Here is a 19,616-nt window from a genome sequence, read left to right as displayed (position 1 = left end):
AGCACTAGTAATACTTTTATTATATAGTTCATAACAATCGCATTCGCGTATGCTTTTTAATCTGTGCTTTTATAACATAGACACATAGTTCGAAACTTGATTCGTAATGATAAACTTCATTTATGTATTTTTAATATTTGACAGGTGGCACTGACAAAGTTTTGCGCGAACAAAATTATCAGGCGGTGGAAAAACGTGAAAACTCCCACTAATGCCCTGTTTCTAAGGCACATTAAGAGTAGTTTATCTATTCAAACTGTTTTACAACATTTTTTATTTGAGCTTAAATTTATTGAACAAATAAACTACCGCCAAAAGTATCTCGCAAACCGGGTATTACTCTTACCTTTATTCTCGAACTCCTTGCCATAATGCCTGAGTTCCTCATACACTTCCGTCTCCATGTCATCCTCGGCTGCCTCGTGCGCCATCGCCTTGTACAACTTGCAAGCAACTAAAGACTTGGCAAGAGCCTCCTCTCCGTGAGTCCACATGAGAAGCGCCATCTGATGACGTTTGGTTAGGACTGCCCACATCTACGAATCAAAAATTGATATAAATTAAATTGATATTTTTAGGATTCCTATGCAATTAAACTTTGTTATTAGATTTATAATTTATTTTAAGTTGTCCATTTTTTCTGCCCTAGTTTGCCCACATTGTATTTTCCATTTGCACTTCTTCAACAAAAAAATACAACAATATGTAAGTTATTCAGGTGTTTTTTCAATTTCTAGAATTCAATCTTACCAATAATACAAATGCGAAGGTTTGTAAGTACAGGTAGATGTAAAATTACTCCTTCACTATAAAACTAGACGGACTTTTATGCAATTTGGTGTACTAACGTCTTTGTCTAGATACCTATGCATTTTATCAAGGTAAATGCTTTCACGCGCATAAATTCGCGGGCAGAAGCTAGTATTATTTAATGGAACAAACTTTTTGTTTTTTTTTACAGCATTAAGTAACTCTAGAGCAAACAATAAAAAGATTTGTATGTCGCACGAATATTTGTTCCATTATATTCCTAAGACGTCTGTCTGTGAAGCAACTGCCTCCTGTCAAGGCCTTCTCGGGACCTTATACCCAATTATGTTAAAGGCGACATCTAGTCTAAACGGATTACGCTGAATATCAGTATTCAGCCCAGCGACGACCAACCGACCTCTGGACGAGGGAATAGTCGATATTCTGACAACTAGATCAGTTTAAATATTTAGCAATGTTAAGAAAGGCAGTCTTTCCAAACAATAATTTATGTGTTCATATCAAGATAAATCAGTAAATCAGATAATCAATTTTCCGTAACAATAATAAGACCAATCACCAATATACTATTGCGAAAAATAAGAATCAATTTAACATTTTTTAATCCAGGAAAAGTTGTTTTGGGTTGGTTGTACTTTTTAGTTGGTTTATTGTAGTCACTTGGCATTGGGACACAAAAATTATTTTTTACTCTGTACTCTGCTCCTATTGGTCGTAGTGTGATGATATATAGCCTATAGCCTTCCTCGATAAATGGGCTATCTAACACTGAAAGCATTTTTCAAATCGGACCAGTAGTTCCCGAGATTAGCGCGTTCAAACAAATAAACAAACAAACAAACAAACAAACTCTTCAGCTTTATAATATTAGTATAGATGATATCAAATACAAGGTTTAAGTTTATTTACTGCAATCCACTTAATAATTATAACCTAGAGAGAATCTTTGATATATAGCTATATTTTTCTGCCTCATTTCGCTTTTGTCAATTGTGATGGTCAGTAGCTATATTTCCTCACTAGCTGACCCGCGCAACTTCGCTTGCGTCACATAAGAGAGAATGGGTCAATTTTTTCCCCGTTTTTGTAACATATTTTACTGGTACTTTGCTCCTATTGGTCGTAGCGTAATGATACATAGCCTATAGCCATTCTCGATAAAAGGGCTATCAAACACTGAAAGAATTTTTCAAATCGGACCAGTAGTTCCTGAGATTAGCGCGTTCAAACAAACAAACTCTTCAGCTTTATAATATTAGTATAGATATAAAAACAAGCAAACCCATTTTTATACACAATAACAATAAAGGTAATATACAAGCGAGTTAAGGTTATGTTACGAGCATCGCGGGTACCACACTATGCGGTAAAAGTTGTCGTAAAAACTAGTGGCACTGTCTCCTAAGGGCTACCTACGTTTACAACTAACTGGGAATTGTTTAAATACTTTTAAACGGATTATTTTCTGCTTTAAGCGTTGTAATTATATAACGGGTGTTTTATTTACAGCCTGCAATGTATATGAAGATGTAGATAATATAATAAAACATAAAAAATAATTGTAAATTACTGCAATTTACTAATATAATAAAACATAAAAAATAATTGTAAATTACTGCAATTTACTAATATAATAAAACATAAAAAATAATTGTAAATTACTGCAATTTACAATTATATGTTAGGAACCGCTAGGCTAGCCGCTTCCGCGGTTAACCGCTAGTGCGTAAGGGGCCCAAGACTCATCCTCAACCAGAAACTTCCTTCCTAATGCAATTTACAATTAGTCCGTTATTTATTTATATATTTATTTATTTCAAACTGTATATACAGAGCTGTATAAAGGCGGACTTAATACCAGGGGCATTTTCTGCCAGTCTACCTTAGGGTGATGCAGAAATTCTTGTAAAGGTGTTAAAAGAGGAAGGAGAGTGAGTTGAGAAAGGGTGGACAAATAAATAATAATATTAAGTATATAAACATAAAAATTATATGTATATCTCATTTATATATTAATAATACAAATAAAAAGCATGCTGCAAATATAAATGAAAATATACAATATCCCAGGTAAATCATCATTGAATATATCTTTCTGATTGTGTGTAGTCGTAACAAAACGGTTGTGATATTATCACTAGAACGACTATAAAAATAAATAACAACTAAAACTTCTACATGAATAAGTATTTAATTTTCTTAATAGAGTCATAAGGGGCTTTAACCACAAAATTGCACCTGTGCCATATATTTTACGACCTATAAATATGCCTGAACCTATAAACTTTAGCAATTAGTTTCCATTTTACGGCTAAATCTATGAAATATTTTAATTATTAAAGACCTCATAAATAAATTAAAGTTTAAACAGATTCAAGATCAAACTAACTTTATTCCAGTTTTAATATTGATTCAAGCATTACTTAGAGCGAAATTATTTTACGAAGCAATTAATTTTGCATTGAAACTAAAATTATGTTCGAAATTAGTAACCGCTAAGTAAGTAATGCGAAAGATAATTATTTAAAGTTTAGTTTGAGTTGTGCTAAATATTGAAGTACTTAATTACTGTAACAATATTGATTTTAAGTTCGGTGTTGATCAAGTACAAATCTTTCACACTTGCTTTGTTAAATACAGATAAAGTAAACATTCTTAGACACTACGAAATACATACTTAAATAGGTACATTAATAACCAGGCTCAGTACCTCGATTCTCTACCACTATCGACTACTGACAACCGACCTGTCATCGAGAAATTTTGTATGAAAATCTGATCAGCGCCACTGACGGGTGTCGTAGGAAACATTTTGGCAGTACATTCTAAATGTCAAATGTCGATAGCTAGCCGGTTATCGGTAGTCGATAGTGGTAGAGAATCGAGGTACTGTTTAGCGCCTCTAATGAGCATCGTAGGAACTATTTTGGCAGTAAATTCTAATTCTAACAGACTATAAAGAATCGGGCTACAGTTCAACATCTTATTGTTGATACTCAATAGTCCTGAAGTAATTGCGCTACAGTTGCAAGTTCTCACCAGTAGTTCATTGAAGGGATAGTCGAACAGCGCCATCTCGGTGGTGACGGGCATGAAGCCGGTGATGAGGGAGAGGCCGCCGGCGTTGTGGCGCGTGAAGGACGCGCTGTTCCGGTGCACGTTCACGCTCTTGTTCATCACCTTCGCGTAGATTGGACGGAACTTGCGCCGAGTGTAGTAGCACCTGGAGGAGTTCATTAGAATAAGCATTTTCGACATTTTATGTATTTAATTTTTTTTTAACAACTCCCGCACAAAGAATCGCTCTTGTTTTGCGGGGACTTTTACAAATATACAAATAACGGACATCTAGTGTTCCATGTGGAAATCAAAATCACAACCTCCTAACGCACTGGTAGTAGCGTGGTGATCACCTTATCCACCGCGCTACTGAGGCCGTCTATTACTAGGTAATATGATTGAGTTGGTATTTTTGTTATGATGATAAAAAAGACTTGAAACAGTAATCGGCTAAATAACTGTGACTAAAGTATGAAGAAAAACTCTCGAACCAATGTGGTCAGCAATTAAAAATCTAGTTCAACAGATTTTTTTACACTTGGATTGACATGAACTTTATGGCGGTTTGGTAATTCTCTATTATCTGTAACGTTTGATTATCTCAGTAAGTCAGAAAACTACAGTGCTTATCATATAAAACCTCATTCAACCGCTTTAAACGTTCAAGCGAAACAGTAACTTGTAGAGATAGATAGTGTTTTGAAGACTTACCTATAAGCGCCTCCCATGAGCTTGTTGATGACTAAGCCGATATCATGCAACGTGTACACGTAACCCCTCGGCAGATGTGGCCTCACATCTCGGAGAATATACCTTGATAAGTAAACATAAGCAATCATTTAATACGCAAGTTATTCTATTAATAAAATAAACAGTTTGCGAAAGTTTAAAAGAACTTTAAGTACTGTTTGTTCTTAAAGTAATTTCAAGTCTTACTCATAAATTGTTAAATTGTATCTCCCAAAAATCATTACTTTGTATTTAGATTTTTTTACTAGAGAGTTAAGGTCAATTTAAATAGGTTTAGCATACTGTAATAATTTTGTCATCCATATAGATTTTAAATATTTCTTTAGCTATGTATGTAGGCTATATACCAAAGAAACATACTAAAATTAAATATTGTTCAGAAACTCTTCTTAATTTTTCTTCTTTTTGCTATAAATCGTTACCTCAAAGTATTGCTAGGCCCGCTCTTAGTGTTATAAAGTTCTTCTAGCCGAGGTATAGTGAGGAACTTTCGCATCGACACTCCGTTCTCTAGGAGTAGTTTGACAAAATCGATGCGGTCGTGTTCCAACGCCTGCATCATGGCTTCGTCGAGAGCACCTGGAACAAACAACGTGTTGAGACTGTTTGATATCTTGAAACTTAAAGTATAAGTCTTGAAATATATATTTGAGTATATGGATTTGAACCATAAGAGTTAGTATTTAGTCCGCATTGAAATTTAAATGCACTTGTGATATATTTGCATAGCTTTACTTAAGTGAGTTTGTTAGTTGTATAGTGCTATTTTCAAGGTTAAGCCGTTTCAGAGATCAGTATCATATGAAGTTTATTTGTATTCATAAAAAGTGTTTCGATATTACAGACGGATACCTCAATTTTATTTATTTGAATAATTAAATATAATCGTATCGTTTGTTTAGTTTCTTAACGCCTCAAAAAAAAATGACGACTTTGCTCAAACTCATGCCAATGTGTTCTTCAAGAGGCATACAATTTCCATTGATATAAGATTTTTGTAGCACTAATTAACTATAACGACCAAAATCGAACATTCACAAACAAGTGAAACAAGCCAAAACAAATCTACGAGATGTTATGTCTGGTGCATAATTACATATTGTTTTTCAAAGTAACTAGAGCTATAAGCAGTAACAGTGTTTTTCAAAGTAACTGAACAGCAGTTCCGTTATACGTTCCTTATTATGAAGATTTAATGACCTGTTTGTCATTGGTTTATCAGTTACTTAGGTCGATCACTCCTTGAGGCCTTTACATAATGTAAGTTAATACGATTGCCTACGGAGTAAGTGCTCCAAGAAGATGTTCTAGAAATTCATTCATAGACCATTTTGTATGAAAAAACGTCGAATATGAGTGAAGTAATAAAGATTCCGGTGAGTGAAAGGTTGGTTGTATTCTTTTATCCTTAACATGGCAATGCGAAAGGCGCCATTTTATGCATAGTCACGAGCAAAAACATTTACACAATTTCATATTTCAACGGCATTTCAATCAATGAAAATAGTAAAATAACTTTTGTATTTCATTTACACGAACACCGTGCAAAATGTTTACGCAAAGTACGATTAAAAATGTGACATTATATGTAAAAGTATTTTTGCTCATGATTGTACCGACATAAAAAGAAAATAGTTAAAACTAATTTATGAACTAAACTTATTATAATACTTATCTACAAACCAATTATACAATAAAATATTCCAAGCGCCGACTAACTACTCGATAATAGCGAGATAGCCACGCAAAGGAATCCGCTATAATGTGCGTTAAATGATTCTAATTAATGAAGGTATGTAGTATTACCTCTATAGGTATACGCGAAACTGGTTGGGAATGCACCTGCTTAGGTTATCGCACTGTGTGGGAAAATTTACTTATAGATCTGTAATAGCTAATATACGCGGGTGCAATGTCCCATTCCTTATTTTAGCCGATAAGGGGTTGGTTTTTGGAAAAACGTAGCATACTGTTTTCAACTATCTTTTTGCAAGTTTTCATCAATGTCGGTTCAGCGGTTTAGCTTAAGTGGTTAAGTATGTGACACTTAAAATGCAAGGATCATAAGATCTACCGCTCTTCATTCGTAAAAAAGTGTTTTCATTTGACATCGAAGATTATTTGACAAGAAGAAGTAAATGCGTCTGCTTTGAAATAACTAGACGAAGTATTCTTCATCAAAAAGCAGACACTTTTCTTTGTTTCTAACAAGCAGAGGTGCAGCAATATATAAGTAAAATAAAATCCTATCAAAGAATCGCATGAATATAATAAATAATGAGCAAAGAGCGAAGCCACAAAATCTTGAATAATAAATAATAATATTGCCATACGCAAATATTAAGTCGGAATATTATAAAATATGCTTATAAATTATGCAGCTCGTTAATATATTATGTCGTCGATTTTACTCTCCAGAGAGTTTATTATATTTGTTTCAGTTTGTGTTTATTGTGACCTTCATTTTCAGCATTATTTTAACCTATTTTTATATCCTATGAAGCCTTATTTAGTATAGGTCTTCCTTTTTTAAGCACCAGCCGCAAAATTATTACTTAGTGTTTGTTTACTTGTGTTTGTTTTTGAATACTCTGTTAATCGATGTAAAGTGGTGCAAAAATAATAATAATTAAAAAAAATAAAAAAAGTAGCTCAAAACTAAGATAACTGGAGAAAATGGGAGAAAGTTTCTGTAATGGGTAAATAAAAGCTAAATACTATCAATACGTATACTTAAAGAGCTAACTTAATAATTAACTGAATATGAAAACTGAAGCAATCATCTCTTAAGGAATATAAATCAGTTTATCAAAAATAAATATATATTTGAAAACATAGTGCGACGTTTCTCGAATTGCGGATAATATAATTGAAGGAAAGAACTAACAAACAACTTGCAAATATCAGGCACAAACAGAAAAATTGTCCTACTTTCAATATCCCACTCAAGTTCTATCAATCGCATCGAGTGCTATTCTGCAGTGGTCCGCAATCCGAGACGATAGCACCCATTTATCTGTCAGTTAAGTACTAAGACGTACTGCAAATTGATTTAAAGGCATATTTACGAGATCTAGCTCCCGTTGCTCACCTAGTTGGTAACTTTATGAGCGTGTTTTCGTATTATTGATTTGTTTGTTTGAAAAACTAGACACATTATTTTTCAAATTATTGACAAATCCGGAGTGTAGTATTTACACTGTGTCGGAGTTATGCGGTTTCCGTTTGTGAAAATCGCATTTCCAAGATTGTATACGTTTAATATTACTTGGCCTCGATTGTCTTTTTATTGTATTAGTTTTATGCCTCATTGGTCTTCTGCCCTTATGATAAGTAAGTGTAATTCTTATTTCATAGCTTGAATCAGCTTGTGACTGATGAAAAATAAAGTATTTAGTGTCTCCGAAATGTGTGTTGCTATTAACTTGTTTTTAATTCATTTGTAGTGATTGCTATTTGCCCCTTTTATCTAATTAATAAAGATATTTATAGCTTCACAACAACGATTTTTTTGACCATGATTGTTATCTGTCTTAAATATTCAATTGAGCATTAACAACAGCTTAAACAGTAACAATAATGCCATTTAATACAAATTATAGTTTCAAACAAAGGTGCAAACGATACTCATTTACACGAAACGTTGAATATTACATAACTATTGATTTTGTAGTGCACAATAAAATAACTATTAAAACTTTTGTAATGGCAGTTTTATTATAAATAGTGTCCGTACGTGTCTCCTCGCGTGTGTATTATCACTATTATCAGTAAAAATTGTTTGTTTGTCTAACATTATTTTTATTGGTAGATAGTACGAAGTTTTAATGAGCGTGTATAGTGATTTATTTATGTTAAACTTTACGAGTTGGGTGTTAGGAAATGATTGTCGTTTTGACGTATTTATTGTGAGAACGATATATTGTTCGTGTTTTTCAGTATAAAAGAAGAAGTAGGCTTTCATGTTACTAAGTGAGACTTTACTTACATAGTCGTTGATACAATCAATTATTAAAATGTCATTACGATTTCTGGCGTAGTAGTGTGCCTGCGGCCTACCTTCTTAAACCTTATCTAATTCGTTCTCTTATTTAACTTTTAAACTATCGCGGGGTTATTCAACATCTTTTACCATAGAGGAATCTACGCTTGCTTCCGCTCGGGATGATACCCTGTCCCTGTCCAAGATACCCTGTCTTACAACACCTATAATCTCTATAATATGATTTTTTTCGTTTTATATTATATCTCACTCATCAGAAGAGACAACACGTTCGTGTGGTGATCTATGTATAAAAAATTAAGGATGTCAGCTATCAAATGCGAATTTATCTTTCACAGGAACATTATTTATTTAAATTTTAAGTTTTGTATATGTAATAATTCCCAAGAAAAACAAAGAACCAATGAAACATGACTGTTTGCTGAGCATTCCATTTATTTTTCCTCTATTCTCCATTGCGTACAGCTTATTCCACGAAAAGCTTTCACTTCAAGAGTCTCAGGTGAATGTATTGCCAGCCTTTGTGAGGCAATATTGTGGCTTTTTCACTACAATTGTTTGTACTATCGATTGCTTGTTATTTCCAATAGTATGGTAACTTTTGTATTGATTATTTACATTGATTTAAATAAGTATGGATAACTTCTGACCTAATATTCCACTAGAATAAACACCTTTTTCAGCACTTTGGGGTAATAAATGTTTTCTTGTTAAATAAGCAGCCTGTGCTCGGTTCCAGATCTTCGTATAAACTAACATTACACCATAATGGATTCAGCAGTTTAACTATAAACGCATAACAGATAGATAGCCATGCCCAAAAATGTTGACTGTAATGACATGGATATTAAATATTAAGTTTACATTTCAATCAAGTTTTTTTTTAATTTAACCGTTCTCTGTCGCTGGGCAAATGCTTCCCCCATTTTTCTCCAGCTAACCCTTTTGTCTGATTCTCATATCCAACCGGTATCAAAAGACATCTCACTTTAAAAAAAACCGAGGTAATAAAGCCACCTGTGACATCCTTGTCCTCTAAGCCCGCCAATAGGCCGGAGTGACTTGTTTGAATCTATTCATCGGACACCTGATGCCAGTCGTAAACACACGCGCCGATATTGCGTTTATAGACCTCGTAAAATATAGACACGCTGTAAAAATGGAGTGCTATTGTCACGCGTGATACGACTCTCAATGAAGGCTTCTGAAATTTTAGTTTTTATTTTCTGGTTGTTATTTTTTTTTTGGGTCGTTATAAAATTTGAGGCTATATGGACTTAATATATTAACTTTTTTTAAGTTTATTTTTTATGCCTTTTTACAATAGGTACAGCTACAGCCTTTTTTCACTTAAATTATGTCTTATTTGTGTACTTATTTTTATGTCTGTTTACTGTGTGAAGCATATTTTTAGTTTCTTACTAAAACAGGTACCTTCCTTTAATCAGAGACTGTCTTACTGCTGGGCAAAGGCTTCCTCCCGAACGAGGGAAGAGTTAGGCCTTGAGTCTATCACGCTAGCCAATGGGGACATTTAATGCCCTCAAGAAATGTGTTAAACAAATTTAAGGCACCACGATTTTTTATTTAATTATAACTGCATGTAGCTGTGCATTGCTTGATTTGTCAAAATAATCACAATGATCGCAGCGATAATTACTACGTTTCTTTCCCGTATGTTTGTCTCTATAACGAGGCAATCAACTTGCATCGTACGGAGCTTTAAGTAAGAACTTAACGGCACTAACTTAAAGTTTACAAACAAAAAGTTTACAGCGAGTCTGTAATGTACTTCTTGTTCCTAAGTTTATTATACGCTTACACTTGAGAGTTTCAAATAACTTATGTAGAAGAAGTTATTTAAAGACTTTGAGACTAACTTAAAAATAGAAATACCTTAAAATGCTTCAAATGTATGATTGGTCCGATGGTCCGTCATATGAGTATGTAAAATAACCTTAGTCATATCGAAATTGGTTAACAAGTAGATTATAAACTTAATTAATCACTGTTTTTGAAAGTTCAAAGTTCATTCTAATCTAATTGGACTGTTGCTGACTGTTGCCTAAAAGGCTAAATTTCTGTCACAGGTCTGAAAATTATATTTTGTTTTTTAGTTGTTCCAGTACACTAATAATATACGAGTACATAACTTACATAAAAGGTATGCACAAGCTCTTGCTAGCTATTCTGGTTTTATTGTTCAATTGCAATATCTCTCCCATTATATCGCCAAACACTACAGGTAATTGTTTGCCATCTCAGCAGCGCAATTCTCTCATTTAAAACGTACTACAAAACTACTTCCCTAGACCTGATCAGAGCTACAGGCGCTGATCAGATTTTCATACATAATTTATCGATTGCTAGCTGGTTGTCGCTAGTCGACGGTGATAGAGAATAGCGTTACTATAACATGTACATACAATTTAAAACTAACCCAAGCTCGCGTAAATAAATATATGGCAAAAATAAGTTTTAAATACCAACACGGACACCCAAAGCTTTGAGCAAGCGATCCAAAACATTTTAATATAACGCCTAAAGTGTCAATAATTTTAAACAAAGTTATTCGGAATCCGTCAACTCTTTTGTTTCAGTACAGTTTGAGGGTCCCTGTATAAATTTCGTTAATCAAACAAAAAGCTCAACAAATGGGACCCTTTAGTGAAACGGATAGAGGTTCGCTGGTTCTACTATATACTATTTATTTGTGAAAATAATGTTTTTGTGTTTCGAAGTTTTGATAGTATTGGGTAAAGGTTAAAGTTTCGAGTAATTGTATTGTAGGAATTACTGAGCTGTGAAATTAAAGTAGTCTGTAAGGGAACTACAAAGTCTATATAGTTTACCTTTAGTTTTTTCGGTAAAGAGTAACAAACGTGCACACAGACATCCAACCTTACTAACTTCCACATTTATAATATTTGTAGATTACAAATGTAACATCAATACACGGTTCGAAAACACATCTATTAGATAAGACAGAATATTTTATAAACCACGAACAAGGCATATTCTATAAAAATAGAAAACTTCCCTTGGGAGTATCCTAAAACTATCCAGTTTTCCGATAAAAGGCACGTAGCCACGGCTTAATATTTGATATCCGCAAAGATGGAAGCCTAAAAGGCCGTGCAACATAAACTAGCGGCTTTATAACCGAGGCTCACTGCGGCTTCCAGTTGTGTTGTGTGAGAACGTTTGTATGAATGGTTTGTTATGAATGCACAAATGTGAATGGAGTTAGATGAAAGGTTGTGTTGCTGTTTGTCAACTGTAATTAAAGTAACGAAGGCGTGAAAGAAACACTGCGTGATAGAGAATATATTTTTATTCATTTTTCTAAGGGCTAGCTGAAGAGTTCAGCAACATTGCATTTGATAGTAAAGGAATATAATTGTTAAACAATTGAAAATAATAAAAATGTGGACTAAATTAATTTGGAAAGAAGTATTTTAGATGAAGTGTTTTTTTTTAGCATTCAATGTTCTTGGTGTCCTAAATTCTGCAAAACCTTAGGTTATTTTTATTCGTCTAAAATATAATTATTTGTACACATCTATTCTCGTAACCCGATAAAGAGAGCAATCAAATTGTTGTCTATCTCAAACACACTAGAATATTAACTAAAATAAACAAAGTACCATGACACTACAGATATCAATGCATAATTCACAATATTATTATCTCCGTACGACCCGAAAGTGATAACTCCTTGCGCCGGAATACGTTCAGAATTACCAGACGAACCACATTTGTATTATAGAATACTATTTGATCCCGTCCCATAGAAATTTCACGTCACAACTCATTTTACGCTTATAACTTATAAGGATTTGTTGTTCGGAAATCTGTTTGGGAAAATCGTTTGTTATTGGAGCTTATTTTGTTATTCGCATTTGTAGTCCCTCATTCTGGGAGGAAACCCTTGCCCAGCTGTGGTTCATGGGTATAAATTGTAATTGTAACACCCAGTACATAATATATACTTTTGCAGAAAATTGATAAACAATAACTAAGGTTTTATCCTTGTTGTAGCGTACATGTGAGAAAAGCTAAGTTTTTTTTCACTCATTTCTATCCAACTGCTGGAAAAGATCTCTTCCCGAACAAGGTGTTAGGCCTTGAGTAGTAGTTTTAGTAGTTTAGTTATTTTTACATAAAATTAGAAAGTGCTACATAACAAAGTAGCCCCAAACCCTCAGCTAACCGAGTACCAATCATAACAAAGGTCTATGAATTTATTTCGTTTTCACAGCGTCGGGACCAAATGCAATTTATTTTGTAACGCTGCCAGTAGCTGTACCAAAGATCAATTAATGGAGAAAACCTTTTCGCCCGTGACTTCACACTTTGAACTTCGAGTCATGTTTAAGTTACGTTTATTGAGGGAAGGCGCCTAACTCTGCTGAAAGCAACGTTTTATTGGAATTAAAATTGAAGTTGGAAGTTCACACGAGTTTTCATCAAGTTATTTGGACACGGTGTGTTGATTTTATTTACTTTAGATTTGTGACTTAATCGAAATATCAAATGTAGTATTACTTTTTTGAGTACTCTCAAAAAAAAACTTTTTTTATTAAAACATTTAACTTTTGAATATAGTCACACAATTTTTTTTTAGGAACTTACAGAAAAGATAATCTCCTGGTCTGTTAAAGCGATTAAATTTTTAATACAGCCACAGCAGTCAGACATGTACAATAATGTACGTGTAATGTATGATTAGAAAATAATGTTAATATAATAGGACACTAATTTATACACTTACGCTATAGATAAAATCTCGTAGTTTTCCCAAGGGGATTGGCAAAGACTATATAGAGCTACGTGTCACGGTTCCTACAAACTTTTTTTACTTTACCCACATTTATAAACTTGTCATACATGCCTGCCGGTTATGCTACACAAATAACCTTTTTAAAGAAAATCACCGATATGATCTGTGTATCTCTTTTTAGGGTTATTTACTTGGTATTTTTTCATAATTTCATGATAGTAATAATAACTATTTTGTTTGCAAGACCTGCCTCGAAAAACTTACTAACATATGTATACTGCAACTTGTATAAAAGCTTGTAAAAAATACCTATATATTTCAGTATTTAGAGCCTATTAACTCGTATCATTACGCCTAACTTCACATTTTTTTCATTAAAACTTTTTGTCAGTATCCGTTGAACCAAAGAACTTAATTAAGTACCACATTAGGACCCTTTCATGACCTTTCCATATGTCAATAGGCAAGAGATCAAAGAACGAAATTGTAAAGGATAATTAATTAGCACCTAACGTTATTTGAGGTGGAACATTCTGATGTGCTTTTGATGTCCTACAATATATCGTATTATAAGAAAAAAGACAAAATGTTGGTATTTTTCTAGGATAACTGTTTTCTAAGAAAAACAATTTCGTGTTCGTTTCTTATGTTTAATGATACAACTATTTGCTACAGTTAGTAAAGAGGTCGTTATGTTTTCATATCACTCTTTCCACGTAACAACTTATTTACTCATGTGGTTTCTTCGGAAAGGCTTTATATAACAGTACTGATTATGATCAACGATCGTAATCAGAACCTTAAAGTTTCTAAGTAATTACACTAGATTTATTCATTCAAGATCTATACAGATAGTTTTGATGTCATTATAAAGTCAATTTGTATTAAATCATATCATAGCTACGGAAACCATTGAATCATCAAGATTAAGCCTGGTGGTTCCGAACCACTAGGCTCAATCTTGATAGCATTGTAATTGATAATTGATACGTTCTTTAAGTAACTTAATCATCAAATAGTTAACTACGTCTCAAAATAAAATGGTGTAATAAAAACTGTATAGTGTATTCCTTACCTGGTGGCCATTCCTGTCCATACACGAAGATCTCGGACCTGGCGATGTCCACTCGGTTCCATGTGAGTGCCAGCGAGAGCTGTTCGCTAGGAGACAAGTGCTGGGCTCTGAACAGTGCCGTCAAGATGACCTGATCCAACTCCTGGACTTCGCCACCTTCTGCTCGCTCTTGGATTCTGAAGACTGTGATCTGTTAAAGAAAAATAGAAGTTAAAAATGCGACAGCGTTATTTCAATAGGGTGTCAAGGTGTTTTGGTCAGATGATTAGTTATTCACCTTTATTTAAATGATTTCTAAAAGAAAAACACCTTAGGCTTTGTTAATCAGTACTATTATAGAGAAATCAAGCAAATAAAACTGTTTTCGCTGTCGTTTCCTTACGTAGTTATAACATTGTAATAGCTCTAGGACAAATTCACAATTTACAGTGCCGCGCAATTTTAATCACTACCGATGAAAGACATTGAAAAGTTAGGTACCAGTGCCTCGATTCTCTACTACTATCGACTACCGACAACCGAACTGTCATCGAGAAATTTTGTATGAAAATCTGATCAGCGCCTCTGACGGGTGTCGTAGGAAACATTTTGGCAGTACATTCTAAATGTCAAAATTCGATAGCTAGCCGGTTGTCGGTAGTCGATAGTGGTAGAGAATCCAGGTACTGTGCCTCGATTCTCTACTACTATCGACTACCGACAACCGAACTGTCATCGAGAAATTTTGTATGAAAATCTGATCAGCGCCTCTGGCGGGTGTCGTAGGAAACATTTTGGCAGTAAGTACATTCTAAATGTCAAAATTTCGATAGCTAGCCGGTTGTCGGTAGTCGATAGTAGTAGAGAATCGAGGTACTGAAAACTAGATCAAAACTAAACTAAAGATGTCAAACTGACGAAAACTTTCAGTTATTATTCTTCAATTTACCTAAGACTTAGTTGAAACCAAATTAATGAACCTCTACCGAACTCTAAAGGAATTAGGGACCTTCGTGATGGTAATATTATTTATGTTGTGTAAGTTTATGGGATGTTTTCATTAAAGGAGCGACTGATGGTATCCTTCGATAGGATAGTTTCAAACACAAACATTGACGGAGGATCTTAGTTTGTGACTTTTCGATTGAGAGTCAATATTTTGACGTTCTTGGATTACTTCCCGGAATTAAATTACTATGCATTGCTTATTATGTCAGCAAATAGATTAAAACCATATTAAACAAATTGATTAGCTTAGCTTTGGCAGGTATATTTTATACATATTTACAGTATAATAATATGCAATTACAGTCATAATTACCATACCCAAACTAAATGGCAAAGGAATCCTCTAAATATCGGTATCCAATTAATGAAGGTACTAGAAAGAAAATGCATATTAATTTCGAAAAACTTAATGTTTTATTGTAGTACAGGACAAGCAAATACATTAATACATTAAAAGTCAGGAAGCAGATATAATACCTACATAACGACTACAAAAAAATTAGACCTTATTCTTATACTTTGTTTATTATACCTACGCATGTGAATAAACTAACCACAATTGCCTACAAATTAGGCTCTATACAATTACATTAGTCTGATGCTCCTATTGATGTGAACATGGCGAAATTGATGGCACAAATTACAGAGAAGGAGCTGACGTATCACGAGATACAAGCCAACTTACCCCTTCGTAAATAATTTATTATGATAAAGAACTTCTTTCTTGTTTGCTATGTTATTTTTTTGTTGAAGAATATTCGTTTTTATTCATTAGCAAATTGTTTGTTGTTGTCACGGGTCAAAGGTATTCTGTCATTATTTAAAGTGATGTATCGAGAAACTCGTTTATTTATAAAAAAACGGTGTAATATTTTCAGAAATTACTGAGGACCAAAAAAAAGCCATGTTCTACGTAACTTAATCATATTCAATGATAACAGTAATGAGCTCCATTATTCAAATAATTAATTGGATCAACATTAATTGACCCATTTAATTGTTTTTAGAGCTTCTATAACTAACAAAACAATAGCAAACTACATCACAACGAAACAGCGAACGTTCAAACAAATGCCAGCAATGAATTGCAGTCATATTATTGCACAGTTGCACAAACTACACGGACTAACAAATAAACGGGTTGTTAACTAAAACTCAGGCAGGAACTAATAGCAACACACAGACAGTATGGGAAACAAAAATAACTTTAAACCGAATTTACTAACTTTTGTGTTGAATAAAAACATGCCGGACATTTTTATATTTGAAAACTTACCACTATAAAGTTAAAACGTATATTGAAATTCTATTTGGATAATTATACTGCAATTATTTAGAGTGCTGTCATTAAATATTGATACTAACATATAAGTATAAATTATTTGAAATTTCAAAAGTTTGTAGCTTCAAAAACCGCGGGAAAACTGGTTGACATTTTCTTTTTTTTTTCTAACAAAGTTTTGGTCGGTATACGTCCTAACAAATTCTATTCACCTAAAAATTTAATTTACTATTCGCACAGATTGAATCTGTGTCGCAACTAAACCACTATAATCTAACTGGAGATTGGAATTGAAATGGCTGAATAAAATCTATCTACTACTAAAATTGTTCACAACGAACCTATTTCAACGACAAAGTAATATGATTGGTGAAAATTGACGCGCGAATCGGAAAATTAGTTTTTAACAAATTTCGTAGGCAAAGGAAACAAGGCTGACAGCTACAAAAATTGGTGAACTTTTGTTTGTAATCGATTAATTAAAAACAAATAAGAATAATGGTTAACAAATAACAGGATAACTCAATTAATATAATAAACTTCTATTCCATAATTTTTGACATATAAATTTAATATACCTAAGTATTTTTAAAGCGTAGCCTTTGGTATGACAAAAACACTTTTAACGATACAAAAATGAATAACCACACAAATGAATATACTTTAAAAATCTATTTTCAACATACGTCTAAGCTAAGAATTTAATTTCCTCGGTAATCAATGTAGCACGAGGGGAATCTAGATAGATAGTAATTTAGTTTTCAGTAAAAGTCGGTATACGTCTCTCGTCTCGATGGTTAGTCAGATTGCAGCGCACGTGATTGGCATGCACGATGCTACAAAAACGTACTATGTAACTAGGTCATGTGGTTTAAAATGATACTATAGTCCTACAATTTAGTAGAGAGCCTTGCCGTTTACTATTGATACATACATAATAATATATGTATAAATATCACGTCTGTTATCTATATTAATATTAATATATTAATTAATTAATATTATTATAAAGCTGAAGAGTTTGTTTGTTTGTTTGTTTGAACGCGCTAATCTCAGGAACTACTGGTACGATTTGAAAAATTATTTCAGTGTTAGATAGCCCATTTATCGAGGAAGGCTATAGGCTATATATCATCACGCTACGACCAATAGGAGTAGAGTACCAGTAAAAAATGTTACAAAAACGGGGAAAATTATGACCCATTCTCTCTTATATGACGCAAGCGAAGTTGCGCGGGTCAGCTAGTACCAAAATATGTAGGCAGAGGTGTACAGAATACACCCACTTTTCGCTACTAACAGTGTAAGTTCCGTGTAATGGGAGTTGAGTCTATTGCCATTTATTGGGCACGTTACTTTAACTCTGGACTTTTATTGATAAAAATTATAATATGTTATGGTATTAGGTATGTAAGAAAAAACCCAAATAGTATGTGAACAGTCCTATTTATGTAGTTTGTACTGCATCTAACAGGCCGACGTCAGCTGCACAAATCACACTCACAAATTCTGAAGTTTTGTATGTCCCCGACAGCCAGACCTTGCATACGAGGCTCTCTACCAATTTGTTGGACTATACTGGTAGTGAAGTTAAGCTTTAAAACTTTATATAGTGACGTAAAGAACTAGACTGAAAGTTGTTACAAGTGGTGGATTCAAATAATTTTAAAATAAGTAATATTTTTGATATAAACGGATCACTGAATCTTCCTCGATATCTTTAAGAAACGTCGCAAAGTTTCCATGGACATTCGTTTTTTTTATTATACATTACACGTCGATATAGGCTTAATAGGAAGAATGACGATAGTTTTTAAGAAAACATAGTAATTGCTTTCAGAAGATCTTCAGTACAATTTTAACAAGATTCCGGTAAGTGTTATACTACCCAATAATATAATGGGTCTGAAAATATTATGCAACACTTATGACCAAAGAAAACCACAATTTATTACTACATTTCCCAACCTTGACGCACACATAATCGTAAAACACAAAAATAAACATAATACAGAACATAAAACAACAAAAAGTGTTCCGAAAATATGATATAGCGGTTATCAAAATAATGTGAGTACATTGTTAAAACGAAACATAGGAGTACACTGACGTCAATATTTTATTAGTTGTTTAAGCTGAGTTTACAACGAACACAAATGCTGAAAAGGGTTTGTGTGTTTAGACCTTTTTTGTGATTCTTGTTTGTGTTGCTAGAGAAAAAAAAAACGTTTGTTTGTAAACGTAAATGCAGTGAAATGGCAACATTTATCTCTGCGTCAGATCGTAGTTTTCTATTTAATTGGAGCCCAAGTGACATTAATTGAGGGCGGCAATATCATTGAAATAGTGTATGCTGTAATTTCTGCAAAATATAATGATGTTTTGTCTACATTATTTTCTTTTCACAGCCACAATATTTTTTCACTTCACTACACGCAAAGGTACACGTATAAAGCCATTCAGCCTTGTGTTGCCAAGCAGTTAATTGTTTCTCCGAATCGTGGGTACAGTTCAAAGAGACTCAATCGAGTGTTACCCACATCTACGAAATAAAGCCGTTAGCATTCGAGGGTATTTTGCAAACGATCTTATTTGATGCTTATGTTTGTTTATATCAAACAAATATGGAGGTCGTCAGTTTTACAAAATTGTTCTTTCTGAATATGAAATTAACATTGAAAAAGTGAAAAAAAAATGTATGAAAATTTGATCAGCGCCTCTAGCGGGGGCCGGAGGAATTCTTTTTGTAGTACATTTTAAATTTCGAATTCTCTATAAGTACTCAAAAGCACCGACTGTAGAGAACCACGCTACTGTTAGATAAAGTACTACGTTAAAAATAAAATATGAAAAACGTGAGAAACACATAACTTTTTGATAATTAGAATTAATTATTCTTATCAAA

General features: G+C 33.4%; 1 protein-coding gene across 7 annotated transcripts in view; it reads right to left on the bottom strand.

The window, feature by feature from the left end:
• The window catches only part of Trpm (transient receptor potential cation channel, subfamily M), a 274,621-nt gene that overhangs the window by 30,483 nt on the left and 224,522 nt on the right, over positions 1–19,616 (bottom strand). For all 7 annotated transcript variants that reach the window (XM_076125470.1, XM_076125471.1, XM_076125474.1 and 4 more), the window contains 5 exons: positions 14,443–14,632; positions 5,004–5,160; positions 4,543–4,644; positions 3,811–3,994; positions 347–536 (listed from right to left, as the gene is read on the bottom strand). In XM_076125470.1, coding sequence (XP_075981585.1) covers positions 347–536; positions 3,811–3,994; positions 4,543–4,644; positions 5,004–5,160; positions 14,443–14,632 — 823 coding nt within the window. The remainder of the gene's footprint in view (positions 1–346; positions 537–3,810; positions 3,995–4,542; positions 4,645–5,003; positions 5,161–14,442; positions 14,633–19,616) is intronic.

The sequence above is a fragment of the Anticarsia gemmatalis genome, chromosome 17, assembly GCF_050436995.1.
Source record: "Anticarsia gemmatalis isolate Benzon Research Colony breed Stoneville strain chromosome 17, ilAntGemm2 primary, whole genome shotgun sequence".
NCBI classification, from domain to species: Eukaryota; Metazoa; Arthropoda; class Insecta; order Lepidoptera; family Erebidae; genus Anticarsia; species Anticarsia gemmatalis.
Note: the sequence above shows the minus strand (reverse complement) of the source record. Positions and strands in the feature narration are given on the sequence as shown.